At 46.1% G+C, this 16672-nt stretch overlaps 1 protein-coding gene across 1 annotated transcript in view; it reads right to left on the reverse strand.

The window, feature by feature from the left end:
- LOC124560743 (spore wall protein 2-like) overlaps positions 1-3957 on the reverse strand; it is a gene marked incomplete at its 5' end in the record, with an annotated part of 155987 nt that extends 152030 nt beyond the window's left edge. The window contains one exon of the mRNA XM_047130930.1: positions 2413-3957. Coding sequence (XP_046986886.1) covers positions 2413-3957 — 1545 coding nt within the window. The remainder of the gene's footprint in view (positions 1-2412) is intronic.
- Between the last annotated feature and the right edge of the window lie 12715 nt (positions 3958-16672).

A 16672-nucleotide genomic window follows, 5' to 3' on the forward strand; every position in this document is an offset into this window, starting at 1 on the left:
ACCAGTTTGGTAAGTACGATTTCTCGAACGCTGTCTTGTATTTTGAAATATGTACTAAGTCGCCTACATTGAACTTCTTTTTGCGTGGGTCCAGCATTTAATGTGGAAATATACTTTGTCCATGAGTGAATTATAGCGAACATCGGTCGGTCTCATTTTTATTGTACTATGTTTGGTTCTATTATACCGCGCAATTATTTGTGGGATGATGTCTAGCCACTTGTAAGAACCGCGAAGATTAAAAGGTATTCACATTTGAGCTTTGACCATTCTGTTCAAACTGTCCACGAAGCTAGCTTTCAGGTGGGTAAACGTCGAGTAGTCGTGTATCCCGTACCGCTCCATCACAGTCTTGAAATATTCATTGTAAAACTCACCACCATGATCGGTTTCAAGATTGTCTGGGCATCGATTTGATCCTGTCTGCAGCAAACGCTCAAACACTACAGCAACATCTCTACCGGTTTTAGTTTTGACAGGTAATGCCCATGCGAATTTAGAGTATGTATCAATAACCATTAAAATGTATTTGAATCCATTATTCTCAAGTGAATATTGACTTATGTCTACAAGATTGGCCTGCCACAAGTCATCCAGCCGCTTAATCATAACATGCCTCAGAGGATATGTTTCGCGTGGTGGCTTGTGCAATTCTCGAACTACCGTCTCCATACTTATTAAATAATACCTCTCTCTCAAAGCTCAGAGATTATCGAAAGAACCTCGTTCGAATCAGCTGTACTACCTGCAGCAGCCGAAGCCATCAACAGTCGAAGTCTATTAGTTCATCCGGCTCATTGTAATATATATACTGCGGGAGTTGATTGCTCACGCCTTTATGCTGAAAGTCTACACTTTCACCAATGCTTTTAGGATGCTCATTCAGTAAAGGTTGTATAATGGCTCTGTATTTAGAGTTTTGCAGGTTTCTCAGTCTTCTGTCAGGAATTTTATACAGCTCAGTCAATTGCAGTATTTCACCATATACTTTGCGATTATTGGTAGAGTATTTCAAGTTTTTGAGGGCCTTAGGAAGATAAGATTCATTAAGCCAGGTGTTCTTTTAAACTCTGTATCCCCGATGCGTTTCGTGCTATCATATAAACTTACAGTTTGAGCCTAGCATGTACGGTCTCTCCCCACTGACACCAAATGTTCTGTCTTACCCGCTCAATACTGGTTGGTGAATTCTGCGATTGAATCATTATCACGCGAAGCCATCTTACTGATAGATTCGGTAACAGGTTTAAAAGTTTCTCGTAATGTTTGCTCGCAACCCATATGCCCCATCCTCAGCTAACGTAATTTCTCTGGAGCTGCTTTGCGTGGCTGAATGACTTTATGCTTTGTCGACATCTCGGAGCATACTAATCAGAGCTGCTCATATCGCGTGGTTTTATATATGCTTTGTCATTCTTGTTCTTCCCTACACCTCCTCCTTCAATAACAACCACCTCAGCTTCTATCTTCTCTCCAATTGCGCTAAATCTATTCTCTAGCCAATTTTGGTTAAGTGCAAGAAGTTTGAGTGTCCATTAATTCCCTTGCAAGCTTACCGAGTCTTGCCTCAAGATTCTTAAATTTCATATCGGTATACACGTGAGCATTATATGCACACCTAATCTCTCAGATTGAGCATCCGCCAAGCGTGCGAATTTGTCCATGGTGTAGTATCTACTGACGCACTCAGCTATTTTGTACATTTATATATGGAGAAACTGCTGGAAGTTCCGGCTATAACTACCATCATTCAGTTTCCGCCTTTCATCAACAACGAGAAAACCGGATTGTGAGTGATTCCAACAATCAGCACATATCTTTACAAATTCATTGTATGACATGTCAGTCCCAACATGAGCCTGGTAAATGTATGTTAAATTGAGATTGTCTTGTTTGAAGGCTATAATGAGGTTGGCATTATCCCTCACCAAGTGTTCTGGGATCCTGGAATACGTCTGAGATAAAATACGTCAACACCCATATGACGACCAAAGCAGAAATATCTACGAATTTGATCCTGCTTTTCGACAGCCACATAGTCAAATATGAAGACAGTGTTAGGCTTTACCTTTTCAGGTGGGGGGAGGGGGGGATGTCGTCGCTTTCACTGAATGCTCTTACATTACACCATCTACCCACCCCCCACCCCCCCCACATGTGGGTCCGGGGATTAGAATAGGCCCGAGGTATTCCTGATGCCTGCCTGTCGAAAGAGGCGACTAAAAGCAGTCCCTCCCCTTCAAGGGGTAGTTAGCGCCTGCGTCCGGAGACGGACGGTTCCACGACCTATATTTGCGGTCATTTTGGTTTTTCGCTTCTTCTCGTTTCCTCCTTCCTTTGGTTGGTTCCCTTCTTTGTTCTTCTCCATCTCACCGTCTCACTTACTCTTTCCCTTGCCTTCCTCTCCTTGGCTTCCTCTCCTTGGCTTCCTCTCCTTGGCTTCCTCTCCTTGGCTTCCTCTCCTTGGCTTCCTCTCCTTGGCTTCCTCTCCTTGGCTTCCTCTCCTTGGCTTCCTCTCCTTGGCTTCCTCTCCTTGGCTTCCTCTCCTTGGCTTCCTCTCCTTGGCTTCCTCTCCTTGGCTTCCTCTCCTTGGCTTCCTCTCCTTGGCTTCCTCTCCTTGGCTTCCTCTCCTTGGCTTCCTCTCCTTGGCTTCCTCTCCTTGGCTTCCTCTCCTTGGCTTCCTCTCCTTGGCTTCCTCTCCTTGGCTTCCTCTCCTTGGCTTCCTCTCCTTGGCTTCCTCTCCTTGGCTTCCTCTCCTTGGCTTCCTCTCCTTGGCTTCCTCTCCTTGGCTTCCTCTCCTTGGCTTCCTCTCCTTGGCTTCCTCTCCTTGGCTTCCTCTCCTTGGCTTCCTCTCCTTGGCTTCCTCTCCTTGGCTTCCTCTCCTTGGCTTCCTCTCCTTGGCTTCCTCTCCTTGGCTTCCTCTCCTTGGCTTCCTCTCCTTGGCTTCCTCTCCTTGGCTTCCTCTCCTTGGCTTCCTCTCCTTGGCTTCCTCTCCTTGGCTTCCTCTCCTTGGCTTCCTCTCCTTGGCTTCCTCTCCTTGGCTTCCTCTCCTTGGCTTCCTCTCCTTGGCTTCCTCTCCTTGGCTTCCTCTCCTTGGCTTCCTCTCCTTGGCTTCCTCTCCTTGGCTTCCTCTCCTTGGCTTCCTCTCCTTGGCTTCCTCTCCTTGGCTTCCTCTCCTTGGCTTCCTCTCCTTGGCTTCCTCTCCTTGGCTTCCTCTCCTTGGCTTCCTCTCCTTGGCTTCCTCTCCTTGGCTTCCTCTCCTTGGCTTCCTCTCCTTGGCTTCCTCTCCTTGGCTTCCTCTCCTTGGCTTCCTCTCCTTGGCTTCCTCTCCTTGGCTTCCTCTCCTGGGCTTCCTCTCCTCGGCTTCCTCTCCTCGGCTTCCTCTCCTCGGCTTCCTCTCCTCGGCTTCCTCTCCTCGGCTTCCTCTCCTCGGCTTCCTCTCCTCGGCTTCCTCTCCTCGGCTTCCTCTCCTCGGCTTCCTCTCCTCGGCTTCCTCTCCTCGGCTTCCTCTCCTCGGCTTCCTCTCCTCGGCTTCCTCTCCTCGGCTTCCTCTCCTCGGCTTCCTCTCCTCGGCTTCCTCTCCTCGGCTTCCTCTCCTCGGCTTCCTCTCCTCGGCTTCCTCTCCTCGGCTTCCTCTCCTCGGCTTCCTCTCCTCGGCTTCCTCTCCTCGGCTTCCTCTCCTCGGCTTCCTCTCCTCGGCTTCCTCTCCTCGGCTTCCTCTCCTCGGCTTCCTCTCCTCGGCTTCCTCTCCTCGGCTTCCTCTCCTCGGCTTCCTCTCCTCGGCTTCCTCTCCTCGGCTTCCTCTCCTCGGCTTCCTCTCCTCGGCTTCCTCTCCTCGGCTTCCTCTCCTCGGCTTCCTCTCCTCGGCTTCCTCTCCTCGGCTTCCTCTCCTCGGCTTCCTCTCCTCGGCTTCCTCTCCTCGGCTTCCTCTCCTCGGCTTCCTCTCCTCGGCTTCCTCTCCTCGGCTTCCTCTCCTCGGCTTCCTCTCCTCGGCTTCCTCTCCTTGGCTTCTCTGGTCTCCGCCTCTGCGTTTGAGACAGTCTGCCCTCTCTCTCCCTCTCTCTTCTTTTTCCTCTTCTTCCTTCCTCCCTGTGCGCGCCTGAAGGCCGACCCACGCGTTCGCACACGTAGCCGGTGACGGGGTAACCCGTAATTCCCTGCCCTGGGTAGACAAGTAAGGCACGCACGTACCCCCTGGTAAAGGCCAGGCCCAGGGAGGGGTGATTGCCTGAGCTGATACCTTCTGACCACGCCGATTGGTCCCTCTGTCTGTTTCTCAGGAGGTGTGACCTGAGGTGTAAACATTCACCTAAGGCGGGCGCCATCGGAGATGCTGGCAATCATGGGGGATTCCTCCGCAATGGATTTCACTTCTTCTTCTCTCGCACCTTCTGCCCATAAACGGAAACTTGACCAGCCACCAGTAACAAAAGTACTACCGCCTGCCCCACAGTTCCTCGTAGTTTCTCGATCTGAGGATGGCAAGGATTTTTCCTCTGTCAAACCTTTCGTTATCCAGAAGGGCGTAGATGCCATAGCTTGATCTGTCAAGTCGTGTACCAGGTTGCATAATGGTGCCTTGTTACTAGAAACTGAGAGCGCCTTTCCGGCACAAAAAATTGCTTCGGGCCACACTCCTGTACATGTTCCCTGTTCGGGTGGAGGCTCACCGCACTTTGAATTCGTCTCGTGGTGTGGTATATACTCGATCACTTGACGGATTGACTGACGAGGAGACTAAGTCTTTCCTCGCTGAGCAGGGCGTGACGGCTGTCCATAGGGTCATGAAAAAGGTCAACAATGACCTTGTACCGACCCAGACACTTTCCTTGACCTTTGATAGTGTTCAGCTGCTGTCACGTATCAAAGCGGGCTACAAGGTTATTTCTGTTGGCCCCTATGTCCCGACACCTACGCGCTGCTACCAGTGTCAGCATTTTAATCACACTCGCCAGTCTTGTTCCAATGTGGCTAAATGTGTCACTCATGGCAGGGATGACGATGAGGGTGACCGTCCACCTCCGTCTTCTCATTGTGTGAACTGTCAGGGTGACCATGCAGCCTCCTCCCGTGACTGTCCCATCTACAAGGAAGAACGCTGTATCCAAGAAATTCGGGTCAAAGAGAAAGTGTCCACCTCGGCTGCTCGCAAGCTATTTGCTAGTAGGAAGCCCACGCTGCTCCCAGCGGCAAATACAGTACTGTCCTCGGCTCTCCATGGACTACCAGGAAGGTGGCGACGCAGACATGCGATCTGACCTTCAGCACCACGGTCGTCTGTTCGGCCAGTACTAAGATCGCTCGGTCGATGTCTCCTCTTCCTCCCATCACCCCTCAGACACAAGCACCTTCATCAGCTTCTGCCAAGACGAAGACCCAGAAGTCAGATGCACGGGCCTTCAAGAAGGAACCGTCCCGTGCAGACTTCCTACGTACCTTCAACTCCCAGCCATCGACCAGTATTTCCACTAAACAACCTTCCAAGAAGGCTCATAGGAAGCACAGTTCTCCTTCTCCGCCATGGCACATTTCTTCTCCTGCGCCACCCAGCGTTTGCCACCCCAGGCCGTCATCCATTTCGCCTGGCCGCACCACTGGTAGCCGAATATCTGGCCGTTCACCTGCAGAGGAAGCTCCCCCTCCATCGGCCATCTTGTTAAGATGGCCGATGAACCTATAGAACCAATTGACGATGACTGTCCGCCTACTGATAGCGGCGGCAGTGCTCGCTCGAAGCCAGGCCCTCAGCGGCCTTCAAGGTGACCCCTTCCTTCATCTTCCTTTTCTTCTCACGATGGCACTTATTCACTGGAATATTCGCAGCATTCGCTCCACCCGAGACGACTTGAAGTTGCAGCTCCGCTTGCACCATCCGCTCGTCGTAGCCCTCCAGGAAACGAAGCTACGCCCATGCGATCAAATTGCCTTGGCACACTACACCGTTGTCCGTTTTGACCTACCCTCTGTGGTAGGTATTCTGGCTCATGGAGGGGTTATGTTGCTGGTCTGGGATGACATTTACTACGATCCCATCACATTGCACACCGGCCTGCAGGCAGTTGCCATTCGAATTACTCTCCCCACTTTTACATTTTCCATTTGTACCGTTTACACTCCATCGTCATCTGCCGTTACAAGGGCAGACATGATGCAAATTATTGCTCAGCTACCTGCACCATTTTTGTTAACTGGAGACTTCAATGCCCACCATCCCCTTTGGGGCTCTCCAGCATCCGGCCCAAGGGGCTCCCTGTTAGCAGACCTTTTCAACCAGCTCAATCTTGTCTGCCTCAATACTGGCGCCCCTACTTTTCTTTCGGACACATCTCACACATATTCCCATTTAGACCTCTCTATATGTACCACCCAACTTGCACGCCAGTTTGAGTGGTATGCACTTTCTGATACATATTCGAGCGACCACTTCCCGTGTGTTATCCATCTCCTGCATCATACCCCCTCGCCGTGCTCAACTAGTTGGAACATCTCCAAAGCAGACTGGGGGCTCTTCTCTTCCAGGGCGACCTTTCAGGATCAGACCTTCACAAGCTGCAATAGTCAGGTCGCACACCTCACGGAAGTCATTCTCTCTGCTGCTGAATATTCCATCCCTCACACTACTTCTTCTCCACGTCACGTACCGGTCCCCTGGTGGACTGCAGCATGTAGAGATGCTTTACGTGCTCGTCGACGTGCTTTATGCACCTTTAAACGCCACCCTACAGTGGCGAATTGTATCAATTATAAACGATTATATGCGCAGTGCCGTTATATTATTAAAGAAAGCAAGAAAGCCAGCTGAGCTGCTTTCACAAGCACCTTCAACAGTTCTACTCCTTCTGTTGTCTGGGGTAGCCTGCGTCGGCTATCTGGCACTAAGGTCCACTCACCAGTTTCTGGCTTGACGGTCGCGAATGACGTCCTTGCGGCCCCTGAGGATGTTTCCAAAGCCTTCGGCCGCTTTTTCGCAGAGGTTTCGAGCTCCTCTCATTACCACCCTGCCTTCCTCCCCCGAAAACAGGCAGAGGAGGCTAGGCCACCTAACTTCCGCTCCTCGAATCGTGAAAGTTATAATGCCCCATTCACCATGTGGGAACTCGAAAATGCACTTGCCCGGTCACGGTCCTCCACTCCAGGGCCTGATTCTATTCATATTCAGATGCTGAAGAACCTTTCTTCTGCGGGTAAGGGTTTCCTTCTTCGTACTTATAATCGCATCTGGATTGAGGGACATGTTCCCGCATGCTGGCGTGAGTCTATTGTTGTACCGATTCCTAAGCCGGGGAAGGACAAGCACTTGCCTTCCAGTTATCGACAGATCTCGCTTACCAGCTGTCTCTGTAAGGTGATGGAGCGAATGGTTAACTCTCGTTTGGTTTGGCTGCTTGAATCTCGACACCTACTTACCAATGTACAATGTGGAGTTCGTAGGCGCCGGTCTGCTGTTGACCATTTGGTTACCTTGTCGACCTTCACTATGAATAACTTCTTGCGGAAGCGCCCAACCGCGGCTGTGTTCTTTGATTTGGAGAAGGCTTACACCTGTTGGAGGGCGGGTATTCTCCGCACCATGCATACATGGGGCCTTTGCGGTCGCCTCCCTCTTTTTATTTGTTCCTTTTTAATGGATCGACAGTTCACGGTACGTGTAGGTTCTGTCCTGTCAGAAACCTTTCGCTAGGAGAATGGGATGCCACAGGGCTCAGTTTTGAGCGTCGCTCTGTTCGCCATAGCGATCAATCCAATAATGGATTGCCTCTCAGCTGATGTATCAGGCTCCCTTTTCGTGGACGATTTTACCATCTGTTGCAGCGCGCAGCGCACATGTTTCCTGGAGCGCTGTCTTCAGCGTTCTCTTGACCATCTTCACTCCTGGAGTGTCGCAAATGGCTTCCGTTTTTCTGCAGAGAAGACGGTCTGTATTAACTTCTGGCGCTAGTTTCTCCCACCGTCTTTACGACTCGGTCCTGTTGCTCTCCCATTCGTGGAGACAACAAAAATTTTAGGTCTTACATTTGACAGAAAACTTAGCTGGTCTCCACATGTCTTATTTGGCTGCCCATTGTACCCGTTCTCTAAATGTCAGTGTTCTCAATGGTATGTCGTGGGGAGCGGATCAGTCCTACTTCGCCTATTCGGTCGATTGTCCGCTCCAAGCTGGATTATGGGAGCTTCGTATACTCCTCTGCACAGCTGTCCATCTTACACAGCCTCAACTCCATACAACATCGGGGTTTACGTCTTGGGATCGGAGCGTTTTACACTAGTCCCATCGAGAGTCTTCATGCTGAAGCCGGTGAATTGCCACTCACCTACCGGCGCGATATACTGCTTTGAGGGTATACCTGTCGGCTACTGTCAGTGCCCGACCACCCGTCTTATCATTCCTTTTTTGACGACTCTCTCGACCGTCAATACTGGTTGTATGTCTCTGCCCTGCTACCCCCTGCAGTTCGCTTTCGTTGCCTCCTTCAACACCTTGATTTTTCACTTCCTGCAACCTTTAGAGTGGGCGAGAGCCCCACATCACCTTGGCTCCAGGCTCAGGTTCGCGTTCACCTTGACCTCAGCTCGCTCCCAGAGGAGGTTACCCCCGGTTCGGTATACCACTCCCATTTTGCCGAACTTTGTTCGAAGTTCATTAATATGACCGTCATTTATACAGAAGGCTCTAAGACCAATGACGGGGCTGGGTGTTCTTTTATTGTTGGGGCACAAAGTTTCAAATACCGGCTCCATGGCCATTGTTCGGTCTTCACAGCTGAGCTCTTTGCCCCCCTACCAGGCTGTTCTTTACATCTGCCGCCACCGACATTCTGCTTATGTCATCTGCTCTGATTCCCCTGAGCGCCATCCAGAGCCTCAGTGATCCGTATCCAGTTCACCCTTTCGTGCACCAGATCCAACGCTCTCTTCAGCAGCTGGTGGACGACGGTTCTCCGGTTAGCTTTATGTGGGTTCCTGGCCATGTCGGTATCCCTGGGAACGAAGCTGCAGATGCCGCGGCCAAGGGTGCGGTCCTCCAGCCTCGGAAAGCTTCTTGTTGCGTCCCTTCATCAGATTGTAGCAGGGTCATTTGTCAGCGCATTTTGTCGCTGTGGCATGCCGTTTGGGCTGCACTTACGTACAACAAGCTTTGGGCCTTGAAACCTCTTCCCGCGGCTTGGACGTCCTCCTCACGCCCTTCTCGGCGGGAGGAGGTAGTTTTGGCCCGGTTACGAATTGGACACTGCCGGTTCAGCCATCACCATCTGCTCACGGCTGCGCCGGCGCCGTTCTGTCCATGGCGGTCCACCACATTTTAACGTCCTGTCCAGATTTTAATACACTGCATCTTGATCTTGGCCTACCATGTACTCTAGATGCCATTTTAGCGGATGACCCAGGAGCAGCTGCTCGCGTACTTCATTTTATCAACTTGACAAACCTGTCTAAGAACATTTGATTATGCTGCTTTTAATCCTATGCCTGTCAATCTGTCTTTTATCATGTTTTCCATTTTAGTTGCTGTTTTAAACTTGTGCCTCGCGGTGCATTCCTAACATAGTCTGGGCGCTAATGACCATTGAAGTTGTGCGCCCTAAAACCACAAAAAAAAAACAAAAAAAGAGCCGTCTACCCCATCTAACATTTTCTGCAGTAACTGGTACTTGGGTTTAAGCAGTGTTTCAGAGTAGACGAAAAGGTGCTTGAAGCGGACTCAGTCTGTGTGTGTTAACACAGCCATCAAGACATTTGTCTAACCACAGTTGGAAGGACCTACAATTATAGCTCGTATGCTGTTGTGAAGGAGTGCTCCATTCTTCTTCTTCTTCTTCTTCTTCTACTACTACTACTACTACTACTACTACTTGGTCTTCTGGTCTTGATCATCACAGGACCAGTCACCAACAATAAAGTCCTTGCAGCAAGTGTGCATCACCCAGCCTGCCATGATACCTATTGTGCTATGTACTGGCGTGCAATAGGCTTTTATATGATAAATAGTGTGTGTGTGTGTGTGTGTGTGTGTGTGTGTGTGTGTGTGTGTGTAGCCACTATAGTGCAATCACCTTACGAACTGAACTAAAACGGCTACACGACAGAATGAATTCCACATGGTGTATTTAAAGGGAAGTGTGTCACATACATTAACGTACATTAAGGTGTACTAAAGTGCATTAACAATTGTGACATTTTTGTCTAGAGAAATAAAAAAGACAAAGAGAAAGTTAATATTATAAATATATTTATTTACTCGAGACATAAAATTATGATCAGCATGGAAAACAATAAGTTCATTCTTTTTCAAATGGTGCAACAGAAGTACAGTATTTCGAAAAGAGTTGTTTCTTATATCCCTCAAATTAAGCAAATGTATCTCATAATGTTATAGACCCATTGAAATAGTTGGGTATGCCATCAGTAAATTTGAGTTCAATATTCACAACACTTATTTGAGGAATAGCACAAGACTTCGGCGCTGCCGTTATACAGGTGCTAAGACAATGGTCTATATCTTCTATGTGAATGCTACATGTCTGAAGCCAGTTAATGATGTTACTGTATACAGCTTGAACTCATGGGCGCCATCTATTTAGTACTAGTTACTGCCATGTCTAGATTGAATAAGTTATCAACAGTCGAGTGCTGCATGAAAATACTATGACCCCCAGCACATTTGATATCCTCTCTACTTCGACGATCATCAGTTATTTTGCTCCCCAAATAGCAAAACTCCTTTACTACTTTAAATGTCTCATTTCCTAATCTAATTCCCTCAGCATCACCCGACTTAATTCGACTACATTCCGTTATCCTCGTTTTGCTTTTGTTGATGTTCATCTTGTACCCTCCTTTCATGACACTGTCCATTCCGTTCAACTGACCTTACAAGTCCTTTGCTGTCTCTGACAGAATTACAATGTCATCGGCAAACCTCAAAGTTTTTTTTTCTTGTCCATGGATTTTAATACCTACTCCGAAATTTTCTTTTGTTTCCTTCACAGCTTGCTCAATATACAGATTGAATAACATAAGTGATAGGCTACAACCCTGTCTTACTCCTTTCCCAACCACTGCTTCCCTTTCATGCCCCTCGATTCTTATAACTGCCATCTGCATTATCATACTCTTCTATAAATGATGTAGTGAAATGTGGCTAGTCCTCCCTCAAATGTCTACATCCTTCACATTCATCTTGATGATCAAACATGTGACGATGCTTTGACGGTGACAACACAGCAAAGACTGAATGTGCACCGCCAATCAGGTCATCTGAGTGGTGAAACAAAATAAGTCGCCGTCCTTGATGACAGTAGTTGAGTGGACGTGACGCAGTTGGCCTTCTTTCCAACAAAATTCAAACTTCCCGCCAAAATCCGACATCTTGAATGACGCCCTCTGCTGGTGGCTATGTGACTTAGCCAGTTGGACCTCGTGGCGAACACACCTGCATGATATTGTTGAAGTAATAATAAAGACAAGTCAAGTTTTACTGCCATTATTGTGCTGGAATTTGAGCTTGCCGCCATTTTCTACGGGGTTGGGGGTTAGTTTAGTGGACGTACCCCAAGTGGTCTATTTTCCTGCCATTTTCGTGGTGTGATGCATTATCCTGCTGGAATTTGAATTTCCAACCAATTTTTTTTCTGGAGGGTTAGGTTAGTGGAGGTAGCGCAATTGACCTATCTTCCAGCCAAAATTCAAACTTCTCACCAAATTCCGCCAACTTGGATGACGTCATGCGCTGTTGCTAAGTCTAGAGCCGCCATCTTGGATGACGTCATCGCCGTCATTTTGAATAAATTTGCAACAATGGCATGTCGGATATAACATACCTTGTCCCCCTACTGTTGGTATCCATGTAAATGAGGCAGCCGATATAGTAGGCAATGCTACAGTCTCCCTTCCTCAGCCCACTGTTCGCGTGGTGCCCTTCACCGATCTGCATTGTGTCTTATTTCGTCGTGTTGCTCTTTTATGGCACGCTCATTGGTCTACACTTCCCGCTAATAAATTGCGGGATGTGAACTTGTCATCTGGAGGAGGTAATTTTAACTAGACGCTGGATAGGGGACTGACTTTTTCGCCATTGACATCTTTTAAGTGGCGATGCTCCCCCACTTTATCCCCACTGCTCTCAACTGTGGATGGTGAGACACCTTTTTCTTGAGTGCCCCTATTTTACTCCACTACAAGCCCATCTACAGCTGTCGCCTGATATGCCTTCCATTTTAGATGATGACACGCGCTCAGCTGATCGTGCCTTCGAGCTTATCAGTGTCAATGAGATCACGTCGGTCATTTGAAGCTCTTTTTGGGGAAAACAACCCCCTCTCCTACAGTGGTTTCCTAAGTTTCCCTTTGGTTTTTTAGTTTCCCCTCTTTTTGAGTTTAGCTTTCATTGCTGCAGATTTCCCATTTGGTTTTTGTACCCTTCCCTAAGTCGCAGAGTGGGCGCTAATGACCGTAGCAATTTTGCGCCCTAAAACTGTAACAAGATAAACTGTAAAATGAAAAAAACTACTTCCTTAAGACATCGATTCCCTGTGATACATGCACAATATAGTTTCGCAGAGGTGTATGGCATCCTCTGTTCATATCCGATCACGGTTTAGAAATTATACTATGCCTGCATCAGTCCCATACAAAATGATCTTTAGTAACGGAGAATACCTCTCACAAGGAAACTGACCAACGCATAGCAACGATGTTCGACATGTGAAATTACAAGACATGCCGCCACTAAATCTGTAAACAGAACATCTGTCAAGCAGATGTATCCATGGGAATTCAGTATCTCACAAACTGCCACTAACATAGAATCAATGTAATTATGAAACTGAAGACTCGATTTTATGCCAAAGATGCGGCAGGTTAATGGAGTACCTTGCAAATATCTTCGTTCATCTAGAGGAAAGTGCCGAAACAGGATGGGCGTGTTTCGTCGTCGTCGTCATACCCACACACATGAGATGGAACTCCTCTGATGGCAGATCTGCTGTTAAAGATCGCGAGTAGATAGTGCTCTAAGCCTCAAACATAACATACAGTTGAATACGAGTCGAACACAGGTTATGCCACACAACTGATGCACCCTAACAGAAGGGAAAAAAATTTTTAAATGATCTGACGCAACATCTTCCTATCTCTAGAATGCATCTACCATTCAATCATCTACCATTAGATCATACTTCGTTACAAACTCATCTCAACCGGTCATTCCATCCACTTTCTGTCATCCTGCACGGTTGCAAGTAAGTTTAGGCGCAGATAGAAAGCTACAAACACAAACAAATCTTCACAAGCATCCCATACTTAGGCATAGTATCACAAAAAGTAGCTAACTTATTAAAAAAATATTAAAATATTTTTCTCCATAAACGGCAAACTTGGATACCACTTACCTCACGCAGGGAACACAAACAAGCCAATAACATAACACAGTGGAATATATAAATTACAATGTAACAGTTGCCCTGCATTTTACATAGGAAAAACTGGAAGAACCTTCCACACACGGTATAAAGAACACACCGACACCTTTCGACTACACCATTTTGAAAAATCTACAATAACTAACAACATGTATATTAATAAACAGACTTGACGACATCCACAACAGCCTAACTGTACTTCACACAGAACCCAACAGTAAAAAATTTAATCTACTAGAACAGTTAGAAATAATGCTACACAAAGAAAAATGTTCCGAAAACTTGTTGAATGAACAAACAGAGTTTAACAGCCACAATTTTTTTACACCTTCAAAAGTTTATTTTTTCCTGAGAAATCAAATCCATAATAGTACGAACAGCTGACAACCTACAACATGGTGCCAAATAATTATTTTAATAACACCTGTGTACTAATACTATCACGTTATCTTCTGTGAAACAAGAAAATCGATTATATTTATAAGTAGAACATCTGTATGAACGAGAATCTGTGGCAGGTTTACGTTCTGCTACTACAATGTGCGAGAAAGTGTGTGACTATGTATATATCCCAGTATGTACTGCAAAATTAAAGACGTATATCGTGTATACCAACTGCACAACAGAAGCAGACATCATACAATGTTAAACTGTAAGTTATTTTCATATTATTAACGCTGTTAAACTTACATCTAGAATATACCATGTTGTAACAGAAAAATGTAATATCAACAGGCAAACAACTAAAAAACCTAATGTAAATCGCTAAAAAGCACCTGCAGATGAGCCTCCAGTGCTCGAAATGCATAGTGCAGTAAATAAACGCAACTTGTGACTGAAGGCGGTTTGTTCTTCATTTTATTAAAGAATTCTTCCAATATGAGATGGCACCCTTGTCATCGATGGATTTCTTCTCCAGTGCGTTGTATGGAAGAATGGTGAAACACTTAAGTTAATGCTAACCAAATACGTTGAATACTTAAGAAGTGTGGTGGTCGATGGCTACCCAGAAGACTTGCCCACCAAGAGAATCAAATATGCTAAGCACCTCTGCCGAAACAAAAGACACACTACTCCTGAGGTCATATTTACCGAGCTAATGATGGTGACTATGACTCGGGAGCAGTTCCTTTCCAGAAACAAAGTACATCTCATTAGCTTGCTTATTTCGAGGCTCGAAGATGAAGGCTTCTCAGTAAGGCAAGCTACTGAAGACGCAGACCACCTAATTGTTGCCACAGTGCTTGAGGTTTCACAGGAGCATGAGAAGGTTGTGGTTGTTGGTGAGGATACGGACCTTCTCATCATGCTCAATGCCCTAGCCACACCATCAGCAAATATATATTTCTTGAAACCTGGAAGAGGAAAGACCTCATCAAAAGTATTTGATTCTAACAATTTCAAACTGGCAAAGATCAGGTCACTCATATTTCTTTACCCCATAAGTGGATGTGACACAACTTCAGCACCCTTCGGTCGGGGCAAGAAGGAGGTGGTCAATCTACTGGTCAAAAATGTCTTCTGGAAGATATCATACCTTTCTGAGAGCATGACACTCAAGCTGAAGCTATTGTCGAAGCTGACCTCCGATTTACGGAGGTATGGCAGGAGAGACTTAAGACAACTTGCGATTCGACCTGTTTTCCAAAGCGATTATGAAATTCAGATTCACCCTAGCATCCCTACCACCAACGTCGGAAGCAGATCGCCAGCATTGCTTGTGGACCTACTTACAAGTACAAATGTGGATAGGACACCAGATGGATCCGCTCCTCTGGGGATGGCAGGCTTCAGAGTTTGTCTTGGCCTCATTCCTACCTCCAAAGAACCAGCTCTAAAGAACCAGCTCCACAGTCTCTTCTCTCAACAAGACAGTCAAACGTTGACGTATGTGAAATTTGTGTACATACCTACTTTTACCTTCTCATCTCATACATTCACGTAAAATTCTGTAATTACGAAATATAATAATCACTACTTAATTTCAAGGAGTGTCTCTCTCTTTTTGTATCCTTCATATCAGTTGAATGGGTATCACTATATTATATTGAGGGTTACGAACGGATACCACGTACCTGACAAGACAAATTTCACAGGGGAGCTAAAAAATAACCTTTAATAAAAATTTTGATTGTTTTGATTTTTTATTTAGAGATAATCGCTTATTACTCACAGGTTGTGCATTGTATTTTTTGCATCATTTTGTTATAACATGCATTTTTCCACTTGCAATTTTTTTGAGTCAGAACTTTCTCTGACATCTGTCAGATACGAGGTCTCAGTTCTTAACCCTCGACATATGAAAAACTTTAATATTTTTCAAATTTTACAAAATTTTAGTATTTTATTCTATTACTATATTACATAAGTACAAGACAATTGGTTGCTATAGTTCTGTGTTTAAAAGACTGTACATAAGAATTACTGAAGAACTACATTTGAAATTGATGAGAAATGGTCCAAATTTAATGAGGAGCAGTACACAAATGGGTGGTTCAATAAATTCACTTTTGGTTTCATCGAATGCCAAATTTCTCTCTCCATATCTTTTTTTGTGAACGACACTATTGATAGGTGGGTTAGTTTCTACGATAATACCAAAAAACAGAGGTTAAAACGAAAAATTTTTATGAATATGTGAAATTGGTCCAATTTTGAAGAACACTAGTATGGAAACGGGTGGTCCAAGAAATATACGGATGGTCTCGTTCAATGCAGAGTTTCATGCCCTACAATTTTTAATTGCACTATGTTTTCGATTTGTGAGTCATTTACGAGATATAACCACGAAACCGAAAAATACCACTTTCTCGGGTACATTTTTGGCCCCCCGCACTTTTCCACAACTCGGCAGTGGGGGAAAACCTAGGATAGTCATACTGGGACACAAACGAAGCCATTAAAACAATAAAATTTTTGTAGCAATTATTTCCGATTGGAATGCTAATTCTACTGGACTAATTGTAAATACTGTTTGTTAGGGTGTGTGTGGCAACGGCGCAGTGCCGTATCACGCGAATGAACGCCACAATAGATAATAACATATGCACTAACCGTCGCATGCAGACGGCCGACATAGTAACCAAAATATTGGACATTGATTTACTCCAGGGTATAACTGCTCTCGGAACACAATTCATAGGTTGCAATCACATTCTAGGAAACTGTCGATGAATAACAATGACAGAAATAATGGACGCAGTATATCGGGACAAAACACGGGGCCTGCGCCTAACTGGACGCCACCCCCGCAA

This window comes from Schistocerca americana, unplaced genomic scaffold (assembly GCF_021461395.2).
Source record: "Schistocerca americana isolate TAMUIC-IGC-003095 unplaced genomic scaffold, iqSchAmer2.1 HiC_scaffold_111, whole genome shotgun sequence".
NCBI lineage: Eukaryota > Metazoa > Arthropoda > Insecta > Orthoptera > Acrididae > Schistocerca > Schistocerca americana.